At 37.4% G+C, this 24,874-nt stretch overlaps 1 protein-coding gene across 2 annotated transcripts in view; it reads right to left on the bottom strand.

Moving 5' to 3' along the window:
- Dip-C (dipeptidase C) overlaps positions 1-24,874 on the bottom strand; it is a 935,347-nt gene that overhangs the window by 901,132 nt on the left and 9,341 nt on the right. For both annotated transcript variants that reach the window (XM_068388375.1, XM_068388374.1), the window contains exon 2: positions 15,880-16,093. In XM_068388375.1, the coding sequence (XP_068244476.1) occupies positions 15,880-16,093 (214 nt within the window). The remainder of the gene's footprint in view (positions 1-15,879; positions 16,094-24,874) is intronic.

The following is a 24,874-nucleotide window of genomic DNA, read 5'->3' on the forward strand; positions in this document are numbered from 1 at the left end:
GTATTTACTGTAGGCCCACATACCGAGCCCATATTTCATTTGTAATAAAAAAACACATTTGTTCATACTCTATATATTGTCCTTATTTTGTCATGGCAACAAATGTAAAACATAAAAATCTTCTAATCATTGAAATAATGGCATAGTTTATTTCGAGATTGTGGATATAACAAATTTTAAGATATAAGAAATCTTCAATTAGAAAATTCTTCATAGAAAATTTTACATATATAAATATATATATATATATATATATTATATATATATATATATACAGTATATATATATATATACAGTATATATATATATATATATATATATATATATATATATATATATATATATATACAGTATATATATATATATATATATATACAGTATATATATATATATATATATATATATATATATATATATATATATATATATATATATATATATATACACAGTATATATATATATATATATATATATATATATACAGTATATATATATATATATATATATATATATATAGATAGATATGTGAGTATACGTATATGTAAGTACATATCTATGAGAGAGAGAGAGAGAGAGAGAGAGAGAGAGAGAGAGAGAGAGAGAGAGAGAGAGAGAGAGAGAGAGAGAGAGAGAGAGAGAGAGAGAGAGAGTGTACAGCTTGACATGCGGGAAGAAAAAGGTACTTCTACTGTGATTGCATATAATTCCAGTACACTCAAAAACTATGAAAATGGAAATCCCTCAAGAAAAAACTAGAATTAGTCTGACGTTCTAATTCAGTTAATCCGTAAGTATTAAGCAGGACTTTAAAGTATAATTTCCGATTCCTTTTCTATGTCTATACAATACATTGAAATGAGAGCTTCTCTCACAAGCCACTTCGTTTGGTTATAGTTTATCTCTTTCGTTTATTTAAAGGAAACTCTTGGAATGGAAAGATTATATGAAGACATTAGACCAGGCCAGTATTAGTTTCTTTTGAGCTACAGTATTGTAAGATTTTACTTGGCTCAAAAGGTACACTATGATTCATACATGAATTCACGGAGATCTTCAAAAGAATTCACACTCTACATTATGAATAATGTATTAGTGACGAGATTTATGCATATTCATAAATGACAATAGAAAGCAGTTACACCAATTATCCAAGATTCCAAGATTTTTTTTAATGACGTCTCAATCATAAGTAACATCCAAAAAAAAAAAAATTAAAAAGATAATATAGAGAGGAGTTCTTCCATCAAACCCACTCAATATGTATCAGAAATATGGGCCACCATAAACCTAACTCACTGTCTTCCTTTGGAAAAAGACAAACTGTAACGACCACAAGAGAGAGAATAAACATAGCTCCTGTAAATCTAAACTAATCAAAGACACTTTTAACACCAAAAGAGGCAAGAAGCCATATTCCAGTACATTCACTACGGTACAAAAACAACAATTCCTCAATAGAAACAACTTCTTCCGTGAATTGAAATTATTATACACAAGAGCTAGAATTCAATAAAAAAAAATAACATTCATTAGTCAAATGTGCTCTCAACAATGGAGTTTATTATAAATTAATACATGTTCAAACATCGGACGACATCACGGTAGTTAACACTAAACAGATTATTGGAATATCCTCTATTAATGCCAGTGACCAACTATTATTACTTAGTATATAAATACATTGCAGATCGATCAGGGGGAAAGTGCATGTGAAACGCACAGGGATTTCAAGAACAGAAATGGTTGCGTGGATAAAGCGATTTTTCATGCATGGTTTGTGTAAGTAATCAAGACGTGCTATAGTAAAAACCAAACTGTCGTGGCCACCGAGACAATTTCTGACCCATGCATAGCGTCAAAATAATTCAAACCAATTTAAGGAAAAATGAACAATGTCGTGAGACTCGAGCCATCCAAAATGAGTGAAACTGATAAAGTGTAGAAGCTTTATGACAATGTCGTTCCTTTTTTACTAATCTCACAGGATTAACCCAATATTAAATTCTCTCTCTCTCTCTCTCTCTCTCTCTCTCTCTCTCTCTCTCTCTCTCTCTCCCTCTCCCTCTCTCTCTCTCTCTCTCTCTCTCTCTCTCTCTCTCTCTCTCTCTCTCTTCTTGCTGAGCATATATATTTCATAAGGTAAGGTTTCCATTTCTATAATGATAATTGAAAACAACTATCAATTTTTCGAAATTATAATCCCAGGTTATTTGCCAGTTTTATCCTAACGTCTTAATAAGACACTGGCAGAAGGAAGTTTGAAATCTGATTGACCAGGTACATCTTGGAGGTCACAAGTGTAAATTTATCAGGCAAAGATCAGCGAGCCACATTTAATCCCTGAATGGTTGATCTTGGAGTGTAAAATGCAGTGCTCGAGACTGCATAAGCTATCGAACGATGGAGACTTCTCCAACTCGTGATCTCCGTACCGATTCCAGGGAAACAATGCAGTGTACAAGTACTTCCCAAAAAAAGATGAACCGTGACCCTTTTACTGGATGACTTCGACAAATGTATTTTAAGAACAGTGTTAAACTTTTATGCACGTAAGGAAATTTCCACCCTTGAAAAATAACTGGTGGAAAAAAAATCAATCTAGAGTAATAAGGCCGCTGAAATCTAGAATGATAAGGAAAAGTCGACCTTGTCCCCCAAAAGACAATGAGAATAAGCTTCAAGTTAACCCGCTGTCATTTGTAAATACCGGTGTTTGAAAAGACCCCATCGGTAAAGGCTACAAAGCCAGGAACGCTAATCTAGACGTTTGTGAACTATCGCATTCACATCTTTCAAACGAACGGTTATAAAACCAACAAAAGATTTTTGCTTCTTGAAAAACACAGACGAAATCTTGACCATCATTCAGCTTTACACAAAAAACTCAAGCGATTGAATGTACGGTATATCTATTTCTATAATATATAAGGAAATAAATCACTTGGCCGTATCTTTCAAATAAACACACAAAAAATTATGACAATCAAGCTTTTTAAAAAAAATACAATTATAAAGTAAAATAAAAAAAAAGTTATTGCCCACATTTGAAATCATAACCATCATTTTGAAAGGTGTTTTAGCATTACATGGAAAAATTATCTATAGAATAAAATATTAGTTAAAAATCAGATATTCCAGTAGGATGGAGTATACGGAAATTGACTGGGTTGTTTACAATAGGAAGGGTACCGAAAGAAGTAAAGGCAAGGTCTATAGACCTTGGGTAAAGGATTAGTGACCTTTCAAACCACCTCCCACTGTGTCCTGGAGGTCAACTGGCCAATGTTAATAAGGCGAAGCTTCAGTTTCTAAAGCAATTAAAAAGATATAAAAGATATTGTCTTTAAAGAACCCATTCAAGGTTCATTATAAGCATTGTTCATGCTTGGCTATCCGTTTTCTATATATATATATATATATATATATATATATATATATATATATATATATATATATATATATATATATATATATATATATATATATATATATATATTGTGTGTCTGCCAGCAGGAAAAGACAAGAAGCAAACTATTAAGGTTGAGATGAGGATGTTATTTAGCCGATATTGTACCGGCAAGTACAGTTTTAAAGAAAAGGTAATGAAAAATAAGTTACTCGCCCCTGTATCGCTATTAATATTTTACTCTGCCTTTATTGTTGATTTCAAAGATTTTAGATTTTTCTCTAGAGTGCTTCCTTCAAGAAAAATGTTTAAGCTCAGGCACGTTAGGTTAGGTTCCAAGGTCTATTATATAGATCTTGTTAGGTTCCGTCAGATCTCTTCTCAGCGGCAACCACCTAATGGTTTGACTATAGTAGTGTCAACGTGTAGCTTTAATGACCTTCAGATTATACAATTAGAACATGTACTAAGCAAAGTTTATCGGTAACATTGTTGTTGAAAGCATTCCATTGTGTATCAATTAAATAGAAACCCTGTTCCTTAAATCACACTACAAAAAAAATTTTCTTTTATTTGTTCCACAAGAACTTTAAAAGCTCATTGCAATTCTTCCTTGAAAAAAACCCTCCTATTATATCATAACAGTTTTTTTCTTTTTTTAGAATAATTATTTCATCATCAAATATTCAAACAGGGAACTCGCGAGAATAAACAAGGAACAACAAAACACCAACCAGAATTCATGTTACTACCGTATTTACTCCTATCTATAAACAAATTTTAGCAGGCTACTCAATGTACCAAAATCAATTCAACATTATACAAATTAACAATTTAATGCAGAATTTCTTTTTAAATAACTTTGTAGAAAAAATTATATGAAAAACAATGGTATAAACTGATAAATAAAATGAAAATACAAGACATTTCCGCAAAATGTCAAACAATTCAAGTAAAATCAAGCTTGGGATGAACGCCAATATAAACTTTCTGTGATTGTGATTCGAGCAGCAGCAATACTGCAAATAAATTCACCCACGAAATGTCTTTACAAATATAACAAAAGTCTCACGAAGTCCTTCCCTCCTGTTTCTACCCTTCCTTCCTTCCTTCCTTCCTCTCCTTCCTTCCTCCTCTCTCTCTCTCTCTCTCAAGTTAAGGGCGACGATATTCCCACGACCAGGGAGCGTGCGAGAAGTAGGGAGAGAGGGAGGCACTGCTTGAGGGACACCTTTGGAATACGGACCATAACTACATCACCTCAGCCCAGAGAGAGAGAGAGAGAGATTCAGGAAAACGGACCGACAGGGCGTCGCAAAATGGGCGATAACGAGAGAGAGAGAGAGAGAGAGAGAGAGAGAGAGAGAGAGAGAGAGAGAGAGAGAGAGAGAGAGTTATCCTAAAAAAGGCCACGAGAATTTATTTACTGATGAAATTATCAAGTATACATTTACAAGCCAGTTAATCAGCAATATAATCAAAATTTCGCAATTTAACGAAGGAATTAACTAAATATATTATCTAAAAGTCACAAACTAAAAGAACATTAAATTCATTCATGTCAAATCAGATACTCAGAATTGAGAGACGTAAAAAGAACTAATATCCTCTTGAAAAATTCTTGATGGAAGAGTAAAAGAAGCATTACAATAAATCTTTTATTTATATATCTATAACACGAACAGGGACATATCTGGAACCATATGTATGGCATTATAAGTAGGCAACGTTTATATAATACAGCAAAACGGAATACATATGCACTACAAATCATTATTTATAAATAAATGTTTGCCTACTTCTTAATATGTCTACAGTACTTATGCATACTACGTGAGTGGTGTACGTCTACGTCAGTGACTTAAAACACATTTCTCATTACCTTTGCTAACTTCGTTGCGTAAGTTGTTTTGATAAGCATGTGTTTGCAATTCTGTGTCAGTGCGTTTGTAATTCGCATAACTCAAAAACTATTAGACCGAATCTCATGAAATTTGGCGAGATGAATGACCATTGTCCAAGTACAATTTGATTAGATTTTAAGGTGGTTGGGTCAATAGTCAAGGCTAAGGTCACGAAAAGGTAAACGACGTCCTTTTGATATATCGTGGCCAATTCTATCTGATTTGCATGAAACTAGTGCCAAAATATACATAATTAAATTGCCGATCTTGTGATATACAACATGCTATAGGTGAAGGCATGCGCTCTAAATGTGCCCTGTTCTACTGTACTCAAGTTATCAACTAATCTTCCTTTAGAATCATGATTGTCTACTTACCACACGGTTAATTTACAGACCAACTTTTACTCTAACTTTGACCAAGAAATTTATTAATAGGAGGCAAATCTAATTGATGGTAGCCTAAAGAACACGATTCTTGTTCGAAGCACGAAGTAGAACACTATAAATCCAACTTGAATACTCAAAATATTACTAGAATTATAAAAGTAAGTGACTAATTGTTTTTATACCAAACAGGAAAAAACGAAAGAGAGAGGAGAGAGAGGAGAGAGGGGAGAGAGATGAGGAGAGAGAGAGAGAGGGAGAGAGAGAGAGAGAGAGAGAGAGAGAGAGTATACGAGAATGAACCAGACAGACGACCAGAGATGCATCGATTCCAAGAGGGAAGCATTTGTACCCCATTCGCCCTTCTTCCCATAATCTCTCTCTCTCTCTCTCTCTCTCTCTCTCTCTCTCTCTCTCCTCTCTCTCTCTCTCTCTCTCTCTCTCCGACCTGACCGCGACCCCCTTTAAAGCACCCCCGGGAAAACCTGTTTTCGTATACATATTATCCAAACTACATAATACACTCCTTCAAAATATGGTCTATAACATATATTTCGCTGCTTGTAACTAACATTCTTGTTTTAAAACTATTTACCAATAATACGATCGATATAACTGTTTTTAAACTAATAGAACATTCTGTCATAAGTATAATAATTTTCGCTCTGCATAATACTTTGTTATCGTCGATACTATTTGTTTTTGGCATTCGAGATAAAAAATTTTAATCAATTCAGGAAATTAACTATGATTATTAGTATCAAGAAGAAGACTTGTTCTGACAAAGGCAACACAGGTGTAAGCGTCAGTAATAAATTTTCCTTCTAGCCCCACACAGTAGAAAATACAAAACCTGCCGGATATTTGCTGAGTTTGCTCAGTAGCTTCAGTCGTTTCTCTCTGTCAGGGGTCTGAGTTCCGGTGTGGAGCGGTTCTCGTGGCTTGCACACCAGACAAAAGAGAGAGACTTTTAAAGGTGGCGTGACAGAGTACTTTTTCCGCACCAATAGAAAAAAAAAAATACTACTTCATCATCTGAGACGACAGTTGATTGCTAAAATCTTGTTGATTTTGGTTTTGTCAAACCTATCGTGTAACATCTACCAAACAACTGATACCGTACTTTAACTAACGTCTAAAATTATTCAAATCTACAATATATTTGATTTTATATCTCCGAGTTTTTAGCGTTTAATGTATATTATCTGCACATAATGCTGTATGTTTGAGTATAAACGAGAAATACGTGTAGCAGGACAGTAAAAGAAAAAAAAAAAGAAAAAAAAGTTTAAGCACCACAAAAAGTATATACAGCAAACTATGAAATGTGTCATGCTCACTCTAACGCACTGGCACCAATTTTGAACTTCCGGACCCAACAATTCAATTACAAGATTATTTTGGTTGCAACTTGAACAACTGCAAAAGTTCATGGTACTAAACCTAATAAGAAGATTTGATAGAATTAACAAAGACTAACAGAATACTCTTTCTGTAGGTCTGGGAATTAACATATCAGGAGTTGCGCAGTGGGCAGCGTATTTTGGGAAAATCAAAAAAACAAGGAAAACTATTCTAGCAAGGAAAGCATAAAAATAATTTTCTATTGGTAAATATCTCAAGATCTTGATTTTTTTTTTTCAAGTTAAAAAACATTAGGAATGAAAATATCTTGCAAGGGGCCCCTTGTACTAGGCCTACCAACAACAATACTTCAAGATATTAGGGTTAAACTTTAATCCCCATAATTTATACAATACATTAATATTAAAAGAGTCAGCAACTTAACTCATCAATCTTGAGTTGTAAACAATGCAACCAGAGAAGCATCAACTGCATAATTAAAACGAATATTATATATATGTATATGTATATATATATATATATATATATATGTATATATATATATATATATATATATATATATATATATATATATATATATGTATATATATACACATACATATATATATATATATATATATATTCATATATATATATATTCATATATATACAATATATATATATATATATATATATATATATATATATACAGTATACATATTTACAAGTCATATAATTTTGATACATAAATGTCTGGATTCTCTTAACGACCTCGGGATCAGGGCAGAGAATCAAGACATTAATGTATAAGAAATATATGGCTTTTTGGAATATGAAAATCACGTCTAAATATGCAAAATTTATCATATATATATATTATATATATATATATATATACATATATATATATATACATGTAATAATATATATATACATATACTTATATCCATGCTTTAGACATACATACTACATATAGAAACACAAATATTCTTAAACATTATATACTGTACATACATATACTATATATATATATATATATATATATATATATATATATATATATATATATATATATATATATATATATATATATATATATATATATAATGTTAAGATAGATAAGATAAATGATTAGAATATAGATGGACAAAATTATTCCGAAAAAAATTATAAAGCCAAAATAGTGTGAAAAGATTTCCCTAACCCCATGGAATGGCCTTCAAAAGGAAAAAGGAAAATATATTACGGTAAGACCAGGATCATGCCTAAGACCAACAATCACACCGAGGCTTAATCCCTCTTGAGAAAATTCTCAAGTCTCTCATCCGGATCACAAAGTGATGATATTAACATAAATACGGTTCTTAATATTTTCCTCCGTTTAGTTGGCCTTAAAGTTGTCAGCAAAAAAACATCCAATATAAACTTCACTAGTGACCTTTGATTCCTAAGCAAATTTACGATCGATTCCCCCCCCCCCCCCACACACACACGTGAGCGAACAAAACACCAACATGATTCTTTCCAAACCAAAAACAATGCATTCCACTGCTCCTTTAATATAACAAAATGCCGCGTTTCACTTAAAGTATAACAATCTGAAACGAACGAACGATTCAATATTAAGAATCGTGTTTCTCCGGAAGCGGATACAGAATTGGATAATTCAAAGCCCCCTCCTAACCTTGAGGTCAAACAATTGCTAGAACAGCAACAGCACTTAAAATCTCCTCCTCTTCTTCTAGATGTCAACTTTCAACTTCACAAGTTTCGCTTTCATCAATTTTCCGAGAAGGAAATGTAAACGAGTTCGACAGCCTTCGCCCTGACAGCTCCCTTGTGTGCCTTAAAATCTTAAATCACGGTTGCCGACCAGGCGCTGATCTTTTCGTGTGACTGAGTCACAGAATCCCATTTCTAACTTCTATTGTCTTTATTACACATTGAATAGTATCTACAAATATAATAATTTGCACATCAGTAATTAATTCTGAAAAATGGATGTATTAGAAATTTCAAGAACTTGAATACTTGCATCTCAACAGCTTAAAATACTTTTCGGTGTTGGAAGGTTCACCTCACTGTCTTACTTCAAAACCCTTAGTTATATAACACTCCTTTAAGCAGATATACTGTACAGTACATCTTAAGTTTATTAACTGCATGACGATACTTTTTTAAAGCAAAGTATGACGATATGAATATACCCTTAGTCATTTCAAATTCATTACTTATAAAAACTATCCGGCAATAGTAACACACACAACAAACCAAACTCGCAAACATCAAACAAAAAGAAAGGTAAAATATTATCCCCACCAAGAAAACCCATCCAGGATTCCATAGTTCCATACATATAAATATATTGAAGACAGCAGTTAACAATCAACTTTTGAAAAATTATTCCAGACTAGTCTGGACAGATGCACTCGGCTTTTCTCCCAGATCTCCAAACAGCAGACAACTCGTGACCCCAAGTAATCCAGTGCCAATTTAAAGAATTCCCATGAACTACACAATCCCAGCTAGTTAAAAAAATGCAGTATGATACAAGCACAATAAATCTATTGATGAATAAAAGCACGACATGGTAACAAGATGACCCCTTGAGATTACCTAACACCTTCAAAAGCTTTCATTAACTTTTGGCAGGAAAAATAACGTTCATGATTATACAGGCAATGACACCATATAAAAGCACTGAACGATGAGCCTGGTAAGTCCAGCGTATTTCAAGGATAACAAGCTGCTTAACGATACGTGACTTTCTCTAAGAAACCCAGACCCAGAGGCCTTCATGGAGGGCTATACAATGTATAATTAAGAAACAACATGCCACTAAATATAATGATGGTGCAGCTAGTACTTCAGGCATCACCAACTCTCTCTCTCTCTCTCTCTCTCTCTCTCTCTCTCTCTCTCTCTCTCTCTCTCTCTCTCTCTCTCTCTCTCATTAATGTTATATATGTTATATATATATATATATATATATATATATATATATATATATATATATATAATACACACACATATATGATTATATATATATATATATATATATATATATATATATATACATATACATAATACAAACCCACACCCACACACACACACACACACACACACACATATATATATATATATATATATATATATATATATGTGTGTATATATATATACATACATACATACATATACATAATACATGTATAAATGTGTGTGTAATTGAATAACGAGTCTTTGAAACCGTCTACAGTTTCTGCTTCGCCTGTTGTTCTGTTTTTTCGTTAACTCATAGCACGCAATGTTGAGACAGGAGATGGGGAATGTCGATTATAAAATTTGGAAAAAAAAAAGCAGTTCATTACCAACAATGCAGAAATATAAATAGGAGAGCGTTTCCACTACCGTACTATTTAAAAAAAGAAAAAAAAAAGTAAGTGAAATTTATCGAAAACTAAATAGTCTTCGTCACACAACAACCTTGGCACTCTTGAGGAAACCCAACTTTATCTTAATTCTATAAAGTTGCTGACATTCTACCTTAATTATCATAATACGTATTGTAATATTTAGTAAGATAAAACAATACCATTACGATCAAAACAATGGAATCGGCTATGCTGGAGTGAAATTTTGACATTGAGTGCGTGCGTCTGGCTTATTTGAGAGAGAGAGAGAGAGAGAGAGAGAGAGAGAGAGAGAGAGAGAGAGAGAGAGAGAGAGAGAGAGAGAGAGAATGTACTACGGAAAACTCACGTAACTTCAACATTTGTAAATAGTGGCCTGGTCTATACGGCCCTTCTTTTTCGGAGTTTCAATCGACATCTAGGCAACGCTTTCTCAGTCTTCCCCTCCTCTCTATCATAACAATTCCCAATTACCTTCTTTCCACACAAACAATACATCTCAATACACATTTATAAATCCTTTTGCCGTAAACTACCCTTTTAACCGTCCCTTCTACGCATATCCACATTTCAATCTTGCAATTATCATCACTACACATATATACTACTGAGCAGTCCATATCAACAACTTCACACATTTTTCTTCCAATCAAATTGAACATCCACACTTCACTTTTAGAAAGAAGAATCGGGTCAATAATCACATTATATACTACCCTTTGGTAGGGCAGCAGTGACAATCTCTTCCTCAGACCTTTCTATCTTTCTTGCTTCGCCTCTATATTCCAAGTTACCTGTTCCCCTCCGGGGCTTACTTTTGCTCACATTTACTGTTTTCTTCTCTTGCGAACACACTTGTAACTTTTACCAAAATCAGCAGTGTCCTGATTACCTTCATCAACACTGTATAATCTTCACAATCTTCCATCCAGCCCCACATTTACACTGAACTAGTCATTCTTCGGTCTACATATTCTAAACAAAGCTTCATTAATAGCAACCACTAATTACTACCACCCTATCTCAAATATTATATCAAGCTTTTGACCGTATTTTTACAAAACGTCTAAATAGGTATACTGAGGGTAATTACCTCTTCCCAAGTTCGCAATTTGGCTTTCTCAAAGATCTTGGAGCATGTAATGCCCTTCTTATCATTTCCAAGAAATCCATAATGGTGGTCAAGAAGTTCGTAAGATTGGCCTTGACTTTGGTGCTGCCCCTTTGTTTTCAAACTCAAACAGTTGGGGGTAGGGTCTTTAGCATCATTGTTGAATTTTAAGTAATAGATTACAGAGTTGTCGTTGAAGCACCACAGTGAGTGTAAGAATGTGGTCGTGTCCATCAGGGTAGTGTTCTTCACCCATTACTTTTCATACTATAAACAAAGTCATTTGGCCGAGAAAACAAGCTTGTTGCATATGCAGATGATGTTGCTTTGCATCTATTCCATCTCCTGATTGTAGATCTGGGGTTGCTAGATCCCTTAATAGCTAAAATCATTGCATGGTGCATATTACTGGCCATGAAGTCGAACCTTAACAAAATCAGAGTATAATTGCAAGTAGATTGAATATAGTGGCTCCTTAACATCCAAATTTCTGCACCGATGATATTTCTTTAACTATATATAACTCCTTAATAATTTTAGTTGTGATTATTGCAAATTTACTCATGAAAACACACCAGGTCTGTTTCTTCTTCAACAGCACACAATTGGTTTATTGAGAATGAATTTTATGATTTTTGGTGATTAATCCATTCTGAAGGAATACTTTAATTCTTTCATTCTACTTTATTTCAAATATTGTTCTCCTGCCTTGTCTTCAGCTGCCAGCTCTTCTCTTAATTTGTTTGATAAAAATTTGCTTATTCCTGATTAGGGTATTAATCTCTGGCACCGTTGTTCACTTACTTATTTATGCAAGTTTCATATTTTTAAAAATTCTGACCACGTTTGGCATTCAGATTTTCCCAGACTATACCATCCTGTACACAGTACTAGATATGCACTTAATTCTATATCTTGCCTTCTTCATCATAAGGCTCAATAGACTACACAGTATTCTGGAAGCTTGATACCAGCTATGAGCAGATTGTGCAATGATCTTAATTGGCACTTCAGAAGTTCGAACTTGCTGCGGATGTTTTCATATTGAACAGGCTGAACAAGTCTCTCATCATAGTTTATATGTGACATCTATTTCAACGTTGTTACTTGTCTCAGGATATTTTATATTCTATATTCATTGACTGTCATATATAGTTTATTATTTCTTTATTTCCTTTCCTCGCTGGACTATTTTTCTTTGTTGGAGCCCTTGGGTTTATAGCATCCTGAGTTTCCAACAAGGGTAGTAGCTTAGATAATACTACTACTACTAGATTATAAACAACTCTACATTGTTCCTATCGATTCTACCAAGACTTTTCCTATGATCCAATAATCACATTCTGACTTTCTCTTTACTTTCTAGCTTCTCGCACAACTGTTCTATAACACACTTGATCCACACATGCACACGATTCCTAGTCTGACTTTACACTGTTCTGCTCTTATCAATCCTTCAATTTCAAGTCTTACTTTTCCAATCAAAATCTTTCCTTACCCAATCCTTGTCTATTAAGGAGGGTTATTCCTCCATGACTACAGTCACGTTTACCTTTATGCAATGCAATACAATAATTATTCTTCTCCGAACATTCATATATCATCAACCTTAAGCATTCCCCATACCATGGGTGGCTATAGCAAAATACCTGAACAGCAGTCACTACCACATCCATACTTTAATATTCGAATCATGGATGAGCCGAACAGCCCCATGGCTGAAAACCCCACTTGCTGCCTCAACACCTGCACAACAATCTGGTCAGCATTCCACAGCCCCCGAAAAGTAGTGTACCATTCATAATTTAATACTTCCTCTACCTGGATATAAAGGCCTTTAACTTTAAATCTGTATTCTATTCCATCAATGGCACTTGCCAAGCACTTGTCATTCCTTTCGAATTATACTGTATTTGCCAATATCGTCCTTCGTTACTTTTACACACGATTAAAACATCTTAAAACGACCTAGCACTTTTTTACGCTCTTTTTGTTCGATTTCATAAACCTCAGCATTATTTCCCCTTTCATCATTCTTATAATATGCATGCCACGCAAACAATTCATCTCTACAACTAAAACGTTCATGTTTTCATTCCGTTTAATGTCCACGATATTCTTCATTAAAATATAAAAGAATAAGAGTAAACTGTAAATTACACTTTTCTGCATTTACCTTTGCTACAAAATATTCACTCAATTCATAACTTCTAATGAAGTTGTAACGTTACGCCCATTTCTTAATCCCCCAACCCGCCATCAGTCGAGATAACACCGCTACGGAGTTATTTGGTCCTTTGACTTGCCAGAAAGTATTACATTGGATCCCTCTCTCTGATTACGGCTCAATTTTCCTTTGCCTACACATAACCTGAATAGTCTGTTCTATTCTTTCCACATTCTCCTCTGTCCTTATACACCTGACACCACTGAGATAACTATACAATTCTAATTCACCCAAGGGGTAAACTACTGCACTGTAATTGTTCAGTGGTCACTTTCCTCTTAGTAAGAGTAGTAGAGAGACTTTAGCTACGATAAGCAGCTTTCGCAGGAGGACACTCCAAAATCAAACAATTGTTTTCTAGTCTTGGGTAGTGCCATATCCTCTGTATCATGGTCTTCCACAATTATAGGATAGAGTTCTCTTGCTTGAGGGTACACTCGGGTACACTCGGGCACACTTTTATATTTTAGTTCTTTTTCTTTTGATTTTGGAACTTTTTATAGTTTATATATGAACAAATCTATTTTAATGTTGTTACTGTTCTTAAAATATTTAATCTTGATTGTTCACTTCTCTTGTAGTTTATTTATTGCCTTATTACCTTTCCTCACGAAGCTTTTTTTTTTTCCTGATGGAGCCCTTGGGTTTATAGCATACTGCTTTTTCAATGAGGGTTGTAGCTTGGATAATAATAATAATAATAATAATAATAATAATAATAATAATAATAATAATAATAATAATAATAATAATAATAATAGTTTCCATACTGATCGTAGGTCCTGGGGTGATAGATTGATTCATCTCCCCTCCAATTGTGTTGGAGGATGCCCTATGCAATCACCCCCCCCCCAGCACAATTCAATAAAGAATTTGGTCTATACTGACACAGAAGCGTTTGAACCCCATTGCTGTATGTCATATCCATAAACATAAGTTAGATAATGTGAATGTCTTGAAATTGGGCAAAAAATTAGCATGCAAATAAACGCAAAACAGGGCTGTTTTTGGTAATATGTAAGCATAGGGGTATACTGTACATACATTAGACTATAAAGGACTAAGTGTAATTTGTAAGTTAGGTGTACACTTGTTAATTAAAGTTTTAAAACATTTCTTAAAATAATTTACAAATAAAATAACAATATGAATGGTCATTTTTTTCCATAGTATGAAAGTTTGGATGTCTTGCTGTTTAAAATATTTATGTATTGAGTTATGAAATGATGCACGGTAAAAGACTATTTTGAATATAATCTTATTACTGAAATATATGAGCTAGTGAAATATATGCCTTAATATATACCTAAATGTATTCGCTTTGTTCACCCCAATTCTTTCCCCGGCCCTCATAACAAGAAATCTACGCTAATGTTTTCCTCGAACAAGCTACTTACGCTTGACTAATAAATGCAATGTGCACTTCAAAGCATTAGCTTCATTAAAATATCGCCACTGGCATAAAAAGGTAACAAAATATTACAGAAATAATATAAATCAAATGTTCTATTACATTTATAGAAAATTACATAATCAGAAAATTCCAAGTCAATTAATTTTCGCATAATAATGAGCCTACTATAAGGGTCTTGATAAAGACAACGTGCATAAGTAAATTTTTATACAAAAGAATTTGACGTTTAATTATCCTATAGAAACGTGGCATTCAACATATACAATATCTGTAAGTGATCTATAGGCTCCCTTATCTGCATAAGCCCTGATTCTAATGAGTCCTGTCGAGAAGTAATTTCAACATGAATAATACCGAATATTAAAATAAAACTTCCTTATTTTCTCAAGAGTGGTCAAGAATTTCTTTATATTCATATGCTTCACCCAATAACATTGGCCAAAAAAAAAAAAAAAAAAAAAAAACTTCCTTATTTTCTCAAGAGTGGTCAAGAATTTCTTTATATTCATATGCTTCACCCAATAACATTGGCCAAAAAAAAAAAAAAAAAAAAAACTTCCTTATTTTCTCAAGAGTGGTCAAGAATTTCTTTATATTCATATGCTTCACCCAATAACATTTGCAAAAAAAAAAAAAAAAAAATAAGACTTGAAAATGTATGATGTGAAACACCTTACCTGACGGAAGACATTGGTCATATCCGATGAATATCGGTTGGTATCCTCACCGCCCTGCAGAAGGATTACGCTGCCTGAAGGCACGTTGCGAGCTTCCAGCCTCGACCGGATTCGCTGGCGATTTTCCGCATGCAGTGTCATGGGGACACGCAAGGTGTGCTCGCCCATGTCGAAATAGGCAGCGCCGTCGGCATAGCGGGGAGGAGCTGGAGTTCTGGGCAACAAAAGGATTCAATATTCAATAAGAGAAATACTACAGCAACGAATTTTGTAATAAGGTCATTTATTAAAACTAACGCCTAGTGTAAAAACAATATCAAACGAGAAAAAGTAAAATGGAAAATATTAGCATCACATTATAATATTTCACCCTTTCATATCTATTAAATATTTATAAAAGTATATTTAGTTAGTTGTAATAGTTTGTCAGATCTATACTTCATTAAATGCACTAATTATGTTGAAGGTAACCTTTTTTCATTTGTCTGTAAACTTTCCTAACAGCTACAGTACCACTAACAATAGGAATATTATAAACTTAACGAAAACCTATAAATAAAGCAATTCCATGAATAGTCAATACTGTTCAGGGGTCTCAATTTATTACTATACCATCTACCATATTTGAACGATGCTAATAGTGAACCGATCCCGCCCCCCTCGGGGCTCCGACAATTAAAGTTAAGAAGGAAAGGCCATGAAAATTAGTAAAAATAAGCATGAACGGAGAAATAGATGAAGACTAAAAAATGAGAAAACGAGCCCCAATTTTAGGGATAGGCTGGACCAGAGCAGGTTTCTAGCAAGAGCGTTCGATACAAAAATGAAATGTAAAACGTAAACCAAGACTAAAAACGAACCTTTTCATAACCTCCTTACAATATCACATACCAATAAGGTCCAAGGCAGGTGCCTCGCAGAATTTCAGGATGAAAGAATTTTATGGATTTCACAAATGGATCATATTGGGGAGAACTTAGGACCTAGGAAGGGCTAAGAAAGCAGATCATTATCAATACAAAAATGTTTAAGAAATTTAGGCAAGAGATGACATCTGATCAGAAAGGCCTTTTACATAACAGAAACAGTAATGAGTCCACCAGAAGAGAACCTTTTTAGTGAAGAACTAAAACTATTGCTATCAAATAATTCAAATTGCAAGTCCAAGAAACTATACTTCCATTCATCATGTCTTATATATATGAGACCTATTAATTTCCATAAGGAAGACTAAAAGTTAAATTCGAAATTACTATTTCATATTAGTACTAAGCACTTGGGTCACTTATAAAAGTGAATGTAAAAAAAAGATTACTCAATTTGATGCATGCAATTAAACCAGATAATTGTCACTAATTTTACAGTGCTATTTAATTTCAGATTAGAGAAGCCGATCAAGACTAAGGAATAAGGTAAGGCACATATTAAGTTAAACGAACAACAACAATAGAATTGTGAGTAACAAAAGAAGTCTTGTAAAAGAAAATACAGCTTGAGTATGTTGGGAGTGAGATCATGAAGTTCTAGTGGTTTGATTGCAAGATTTGGTGTGTCACCAGAGATAGGAGAGGGAAACTTATAACGACAAATTTTTGACACTTTAGTAAAGATATATAGATCTTGGGGAACCTCATGACACCGATCATAGTAGTGACGTTGAACGTCAATGAAAGCTAGCAAGCCTGCAAATGGCCAGGTAGGTCAAATAAAGACTCCAAGATCGGAAAGTAGGTCAAATAAAGGCTATCTTGAAATGAATAATATTAAAAGAAAAAAATTCTAGTTACAAAATAGTTCAATGCAAGAGATTTCCACAATTTAAAATGACGAAGAAATCAAAGCCTTATGCTAAAATATAAAACATGATAATAATTTAAGTTAAAATTCCAGACCGAGTACTATAGACTTTTTAAATATGCGACCCAGGATTATATAAACAAGCATTAAAAGCAGTCTTCTAAGTAGCCAGGAAATTTGCAAACATATTTAAGGGCTATTTTACCTAAAGACGTTCCAGGAAAACGAAAGTGGTCAATCCCAGAGTTTAACTAGTTTTTCTCCAATAATGGCGAATGAAAATTTAAATACAAATAAACACATATAAACTGTATATATACAGGAAGTTTATACACATAATTTTGTATGTATATATATATATATATATATATATATATATATATATATATATATATATATATATATATATATATATAATATATATATATATATATATATATATATATATATATATATATATATATTCATTCTTACAAAGACGGTCTAGTGTAGAGTAAATACCATAGTTTATTAATGATTTTATTTATATTTTATTTGTGCATTGAAGAGAGGTTAGCCAGCCCATAAAATGAGCTCCTCTTGTGTAGATTTAAGATTTATATGTAAATTACGTAAGACCTTCATTGTTAATTTCATTGTATTCTTTACTCGAGTTAGTATATGTAAATTTACGTTATTTTTAAGAATTAACTCTTTATTTCATGTATTTTTGTTACAAAGTCTTATGTAACTGTTTGTTAATGTTATTTGATCATACACGATATGAACAAGGGCTTAGGTAATGTTCTTTTATATTTTATGAGGTATTGCGTCATGTTCAGTACTTCACGAAGGACCTAGGGATAGGATGTCATCTTTTTTTTTATTTCGGGGACAAAGGTTGGGCGGAGCTAACTGACTGAGAGAGCTGTCTGGCGTGGTGTGAGTATACGTTCGGGAGAGCGATATTTGGCAACTCCGACGCCTTGCTCGGACCCCCACGCTTCCAGACCTCAGTCCAGAAACTTTCTGGAAGTAGCTGAATTTCATATAAAAAGGCGATACCAGGTTTACAGAGACAGACAGAGAATTGCAGCCTTCAGACAGACAACTTCCCCTCTCTCCCTCTCGCACGCAGCTCAGAGTATTGTTTTAGTACGTATAGCATACAGCCTGGGGAACCCCACTCTCTACAGGACCTCCACTGTCGTTTTATCTTATTCGTTCAGAGTATTTAACGTTTCATGTATCATATACTTCATTTTTTGTTAAATCGTCACTGTCAAAAGACTCATGAAATAAGAAAGTCATCAGTTTCCTCTTGAAAGCCTTAATGTCTTCAATCATTCGAAAAAGAGTGTGACAATCGGCGTAGATGAAACGGTTGTTAGATTTTTAACAAGTTAAACATCGTTGCTTATTAGGTGGCGGGTAACCCACTAAAGGGACAGGCAACAACCGTCACTTTGACCTTTGGCATTAGTGTTTGTGGGGTGGCTGAGGCTGCCCATGTAAGGTTGTTAAGATTTAAAAATAATTACTTTTATATTTGAGATTTGTTTGCAATACAAACCCTCGAGAATGAATACAAGAATCCATGTAACTCCCCTACCAGCAGCTTCACTGAAGCCCAGGCAAGTAGAAACACCGTTATTAGGGTAAGGTTCTAGACGAAGCTTGCCTCATTGGTTTATTAGAAACTCTCTTTAGAAACTGTAACACCTTGGGTTAAGTCCCAATCTGGAGGTCAAACCTCACATGGAAGACAGCTCTGCTACTTACTCCTTATAACTTATGACAAGTAAGGATAATTCCACAAACGAGGAAATATCCACTCCCCTATGCCTCAATACCTGGCTCAAGACGGAATGATACCCTTCTATCGCCGATACCGAGAGGTGTCTTTCCTTTCATAGGCGAGCTAAAAAAATCTAGTGGAATAGAGGCCCCAAAAAGAGAAATATTCCTTCAATGGTACCAACAACCGAAGGTGGCCCACTTTGCTTGATACACATCAGTGGAGAACTTCCCGAGGAATTGAGACATGCCTCACACTTCATTCGAAAAGCTTCTCACGAAAGAGGTGCTGGATAACTTCCACCCATGAAGAGATAAAGAATACCGATTTTTGGAACCTCTGCAGGTTGTGCCACTGGGGAAGCTCTCTTGAAACCTCTATTAGTAGTGTACCAACCGTGTGTCACACAATTGTACATAATTATTTTGAATATATTATGCTTGTATCTGCGCTCTTCCCTCACACTAAAAAGAACATGAATGATCATGTCTCCAGTTTTGCTCTGTAACATTGTCTGTCTCTCGAACATGTTATGTCCTGTTGCCTTGAGGTTTTGTATATAAAGGAGTGTTCCTCAATAAACAACTCAGTTGATTGCATCCTGCCCTTGAGTTCACAACCCTCTCTCGGACCGTCACATTGGTGACCCCGGAAGTCGACTCGCTCCCACCGCCTTCCATCCCCACCCCCTCGCCCCTTCATCGTTAGTACTATGGCGGACTCTACGGCAGTTGGTGCTGCGGCCGCTCCATTCAAACTTTCATCGTTTGCCAGCGGAGAGGCGTTTGCTTGGTTTCAGCACGCAGAAGTCCAGTTTCGTATCAGGGGCGTGACTCGCTCAACCACCAAAGCGGATTATGTTCTCGCGGCGATACCCGAGGACACCTTCCCAGAAATATCCGACTGGCTTTGTGAACAAGGAGACACCCCAATAGCGTATGACGCCCTCAAAACATACCTTCTGCAGCAGTACTCGCCGTCGCCAGCCGCCCATATAGCAAAGCTTTTTCAGCTCTCGCAACAACCGTTGGGGGACCAAAGGGCTTCGCTTGCCCTCAGGGAAATGACCAGTATCGCTCGCCTTCAACCTGCCGCAGACGGCTCTCCTCGTGAGGTGAACCTACTTCGTGCCCTTTGGATACGCCGTTTACCCGAACCTGTACGCGCTGCCATACCCGATGTCGATAGTTTACCCATAAAGGACTTATTGACCCTTATGGACAGCCACTTCAAGACCTCTATCAACGCCTCCACCCCTGACGACGAGGATGCCTATTCAACGTCAACCGAAGCCGACATGAATGCCGTAGGACATACACGCCTAACCCGTGACGTGCTGAAGCGGCGACAAAGCCGCCCACCACCCACCAATCGCTCGCGCCCCAACGAACGACTTCTACAGCCACTTACTACCTCCCATCCGCCGCAGTTTTGCTACTACCACTTCAGATTCGGGGCAACCGCAAAGAAATATGCCAAGGATTGTCAGTGGCCAAAAAACGTGTAAGTAGGCCATCGCTTGTGGCGGTGGCCTCCCATGTTTCTAATCTTTTCTTTTTACAGGATGCAGGAACGGGCGTGCGATTTTTGGTAGACACGGGTGCTTGTTGTTGTCTTTTGCCAAGGAAACTCTTCAAGGCACGACGTAGTCTGTCAACATCTGCCGATGTCCGCTTGGTAGCTGCCAACGGATCTGCGATACCCACCTACGGTTACGAGAACCTCACATTATCGTTCGGAAACGGTAAATTCAATTGGAAGTTTCTCGTTGCTGACGTCACAATGCCAATCCTCGGTGCGGATTTCCTCTCTCATTTCCACCTTCTGGTCGATGTCGCCCACCGACGATTGGTCAACGCAGACTCGTACTTGTCGACACCTCTTCAACCCGCCCCCTCTAACCTCGCTCTCCACATCAGCGCACCCACGGATGCCTACGCCCACCTCCTCACGTCGTACCCGGAAGTTTTCCGTCCAGAACTTCGCCAAACGCCCACGGTTCCTGCCAAGCACGGTATTTATCACCATATCAAGACGACGGGACCCCCAGACGTCTGGCACCGGAACGATTGGCAGCCGCCAAACAGACGTTCGCCGAAATGGAGGAAATGGGCCTTTGCCAAAAGGCCTCCAGCCCATGGTCGTCACCCTTACACATCGTTCTGAAGAAAGACGGCTCCCTCCGTCCGTGCGGGGATTACAGGCGCCTAAACATGCAAACAGAACCGGATCACTACCCCCTCCCAAACATTGCCGACGTGACCTCCTACCTGCACAAAGCAAAGGTTTTCTCTACGCTCGACCTCCTGAAGGGGTATTATCAGGTGCCTATGAACCCAGAAGACATCCCCAAGACCGCCATCACCACTCCGTTTGGTACATACACCTTCAATTACTCCTGTTTTGGCCTTCGTAATGCTGGGGCAACGTTTCAACGTCTCATGGATGGCATCTTAGGGGACCTCCCTTTCTGTGTATGTTATGTGGACGACATACTTGTGTTCTCCTCAAAAGAGGAACACCTCCGTCACCTGCGCATCGTGCTCGACCGCCTGCAACAAAACGGCCTTGTAGTCCGGTACGACAAGTGTACCTTTGGCGCCAACGAAGTGTCGTTCTTAGGGCACCGTATCACTCCTGAAGGAGTCCATCCCCTCCCTGAGAAGGTAGCAGCCATTCAGAACTTCCCCGCGCCCTCGACCGTCAAAGCTCTGCAGGAATTCTTGGGCATGATCAACTATTATCACCGTTTTCTGCCAGCCATTGCCGCCACTCTTGCTCCCCTCTACGCCTCCCTCAAGGGCAAGCCAAAGGACCTGAAGTGGGGTCCCCTTCAAGAAGCAGCCTTCTGCAATGCAAAGAAGACCCTATCAACTGCTGCGGCTCTCACTTTTCCTATCCCACACCCCCCTCTCCTTCTCTCCACCGATGCCAGCGACGTCGCTATTGGTGCAGTACTCGAGCAGGTGGTCAAAGGCTCGCCCCGCCCATTGGCCTTCTTCAGCAGAAAACTGTCCAAGGCAGAATCGAGTTATTCTACCTTCGATCGAGAATTGCTGGCGGTGCACTTGGCTATCCGTCACTTTCGCCATTTCTTAGAAGGTACGCCCTTCGTCATTCGCACAGACCACATGCCTCTGGAGCACGCCTTCACTCGACAGTCTGACGCCTGGTCCGCCCATCAACGCCGACATCTCTCCGCCGTGGCTGAATACAATTGCACCCTTCAATACGTCCCTGGGAAAATTAATCCCGTTGCCGATGCCCTGTCAAGAAACACGTTGACTGCCGTTCAACTGGGATTGGATTACAACGCCCTGGCTGAAGCCCAACGACAGGATCCAGAGTATCAAGCTTGTAGGACATCCTGCACGTCCCTCCGTTGGGAAGACTTTCCCCTCGAAGACTCCAACACCACCCTCCTCTGTGACGTCAGTACTGGTAGACCTCGACCTTGGATTCCTGCTCCCATGCGCCGACAGGTGTTTGATTTCATTCACGGCCTTTCACATCCCTCGTGCCGTTCTACTGCACAGCTGCTGAAGGCAAAGTTCATTTGGCAAGGCATTTCTAAGGATGCTAAGGATTGGGTCCGCGCCTGTACTTCTTGCCAAACTTCCAAAGTACATCGACACACGGATTAAGGAGTGGGCACCTTTCCTCAACCTCAGCGTCGTTTCCCACATATTCACGTCGACGTTGTAGGCCCCCTACCCAGATCACAAGGACATCGTTACCTGTTTACCGTCATCAACCGCTCCACTCGTTGGCCTGAAGCCATTCCCATGTAAACTGCAACGTCCGCCTCATGTACATCTGCCTTACTCTCTGGATGGATTTCAAGATTCGGTATCCCTGAGCATATTACTTCTGACAGGGGAACCACTTTCACCTCTCAATTGTGGACGTCATTAGCGAATCTCCTGGGCATCACCCTACATCAGACAACGGCCTACAACCCCGCTGCCAATGGAATGGTTGAACGTTTTCATCGCACCCTCAAAGCAGCTTTGATGTCCCGCTGCAAGGATCGCAACTGGTTTACTCAGCTTCCCTGGGTCCTCCTGGGACTAAGGACCACTCCTAAAGACGCCCTCGACGTCTCGGCAGCTGAAATGGTGTATGGCGACCCGTTGGTCGTCCCTGCCGAATTTTTTCCTTCTACAACCTCCTCCGACGATCTCCAGCGCATACGTCACGTCGTGGGAAAATTTACTCCGTGCCGCCAGACTTACAAGCCCCCAGCGAAGCATCACATACCAACGGACTTGCACTCTGCAACGCACGTCTTCCTGCGCAACGACACTAGCAAGCCACCACTAACGCCCCCTTACACGGGCCCTTTCCTTGTGATCCGACGCAGTCCGAAAGCATTCCTACTAAACATTCGGGGCAAAGACGACTGGGTCTCCATTGATCGTCTAAAACCTGCTTATCTTCTGCCAGATGACCCGCCTACAGTTCGCCTCTCTAGATCAGGGCGCCCTATTTAACATGTACAGTATGTCATTTTTAGGGGGGGAGCCATGTACCAACCGTGTGTCACACAATTGTACATAATTATTTTGTATATATGCTTGTATCTGCGCTCTTCCCTCGCACTAAAAAGAACCTGAATGATCATGTCTCCGGTTTTGCTCTATAACATTGTCTGTCTCTCGAACATGTTATGTCCTGTTGCCTTTTGGTTTTAAATATAAAGGAGAGTGTTCCTTAATAAACAACTCAGTTGATTGCATCCTGCCCTTGAGTTCACAACCCTCTCTCGGCCCGTCACAGTAGCTACAGAAGGTTCAAGTACCATTTTACTTTAGGTCATTTCGAAGGTACTAACGTCAACTTCAGGTCATTTGATGAAAGTACTTGGTTTATTACTCCTCAGAAAGGCAAAATGGCAGAAAAGTATCGATGTCAAGGCCATCCTACGAGTGTTGGAGTACGCGCTTCAGTACTGCTACCGAGTCTGGCACTAAGGAGCAGTTAACTGGCAGCTTTCTATCGAGCCTTTAAGCACATATGTCAACTGTAAGGGAACCTCAAAAAGTCATGAGCTTTATGCAAGGGCAATTCATGGCCCAACTATCTGACACTCCCCACTCGACATGTCCACTATGACATTCCTTTCTCCGTGAATGAATTGGGCTGAGAGGGCTACTGCAGAGTGGATTGCCCATTTGCCTGTGATACTTTGCCTCATTTTTTGTTGAAGTATGCCACTACGGTTGTACTGTCATTCATTCATGCAACCGAGTGACCGTCTGGAAAATTTTAAAGTGCCAGATAGAATGCCTCTAACTCTAGCACATTGATGCTATGAATTTTGTCCTCTCGTGAGCATTGAATGGATGTCAGCTGCTCTAGAGTTAGGTTCCCCACCATCTCTTTGACGCATCTGTAAACGGGAGATCTGGAGGAGACCAC

Source organism: Palaemon carinicauda, chromosome 15 (genome assembly GCF_036898095.1).
Source record: "Palaemon carinicauda isolate YSFRI2023 chromosome 15, ASM3689809v2, whole genome shotgun sequence".
Classification (NCBI taxonomy): Eukaryota; Metazoa; Arthropoda; class Malacostraca; order Decapoda; family Palaemonidae; genus Palaemon; species Palaemon carinicauda.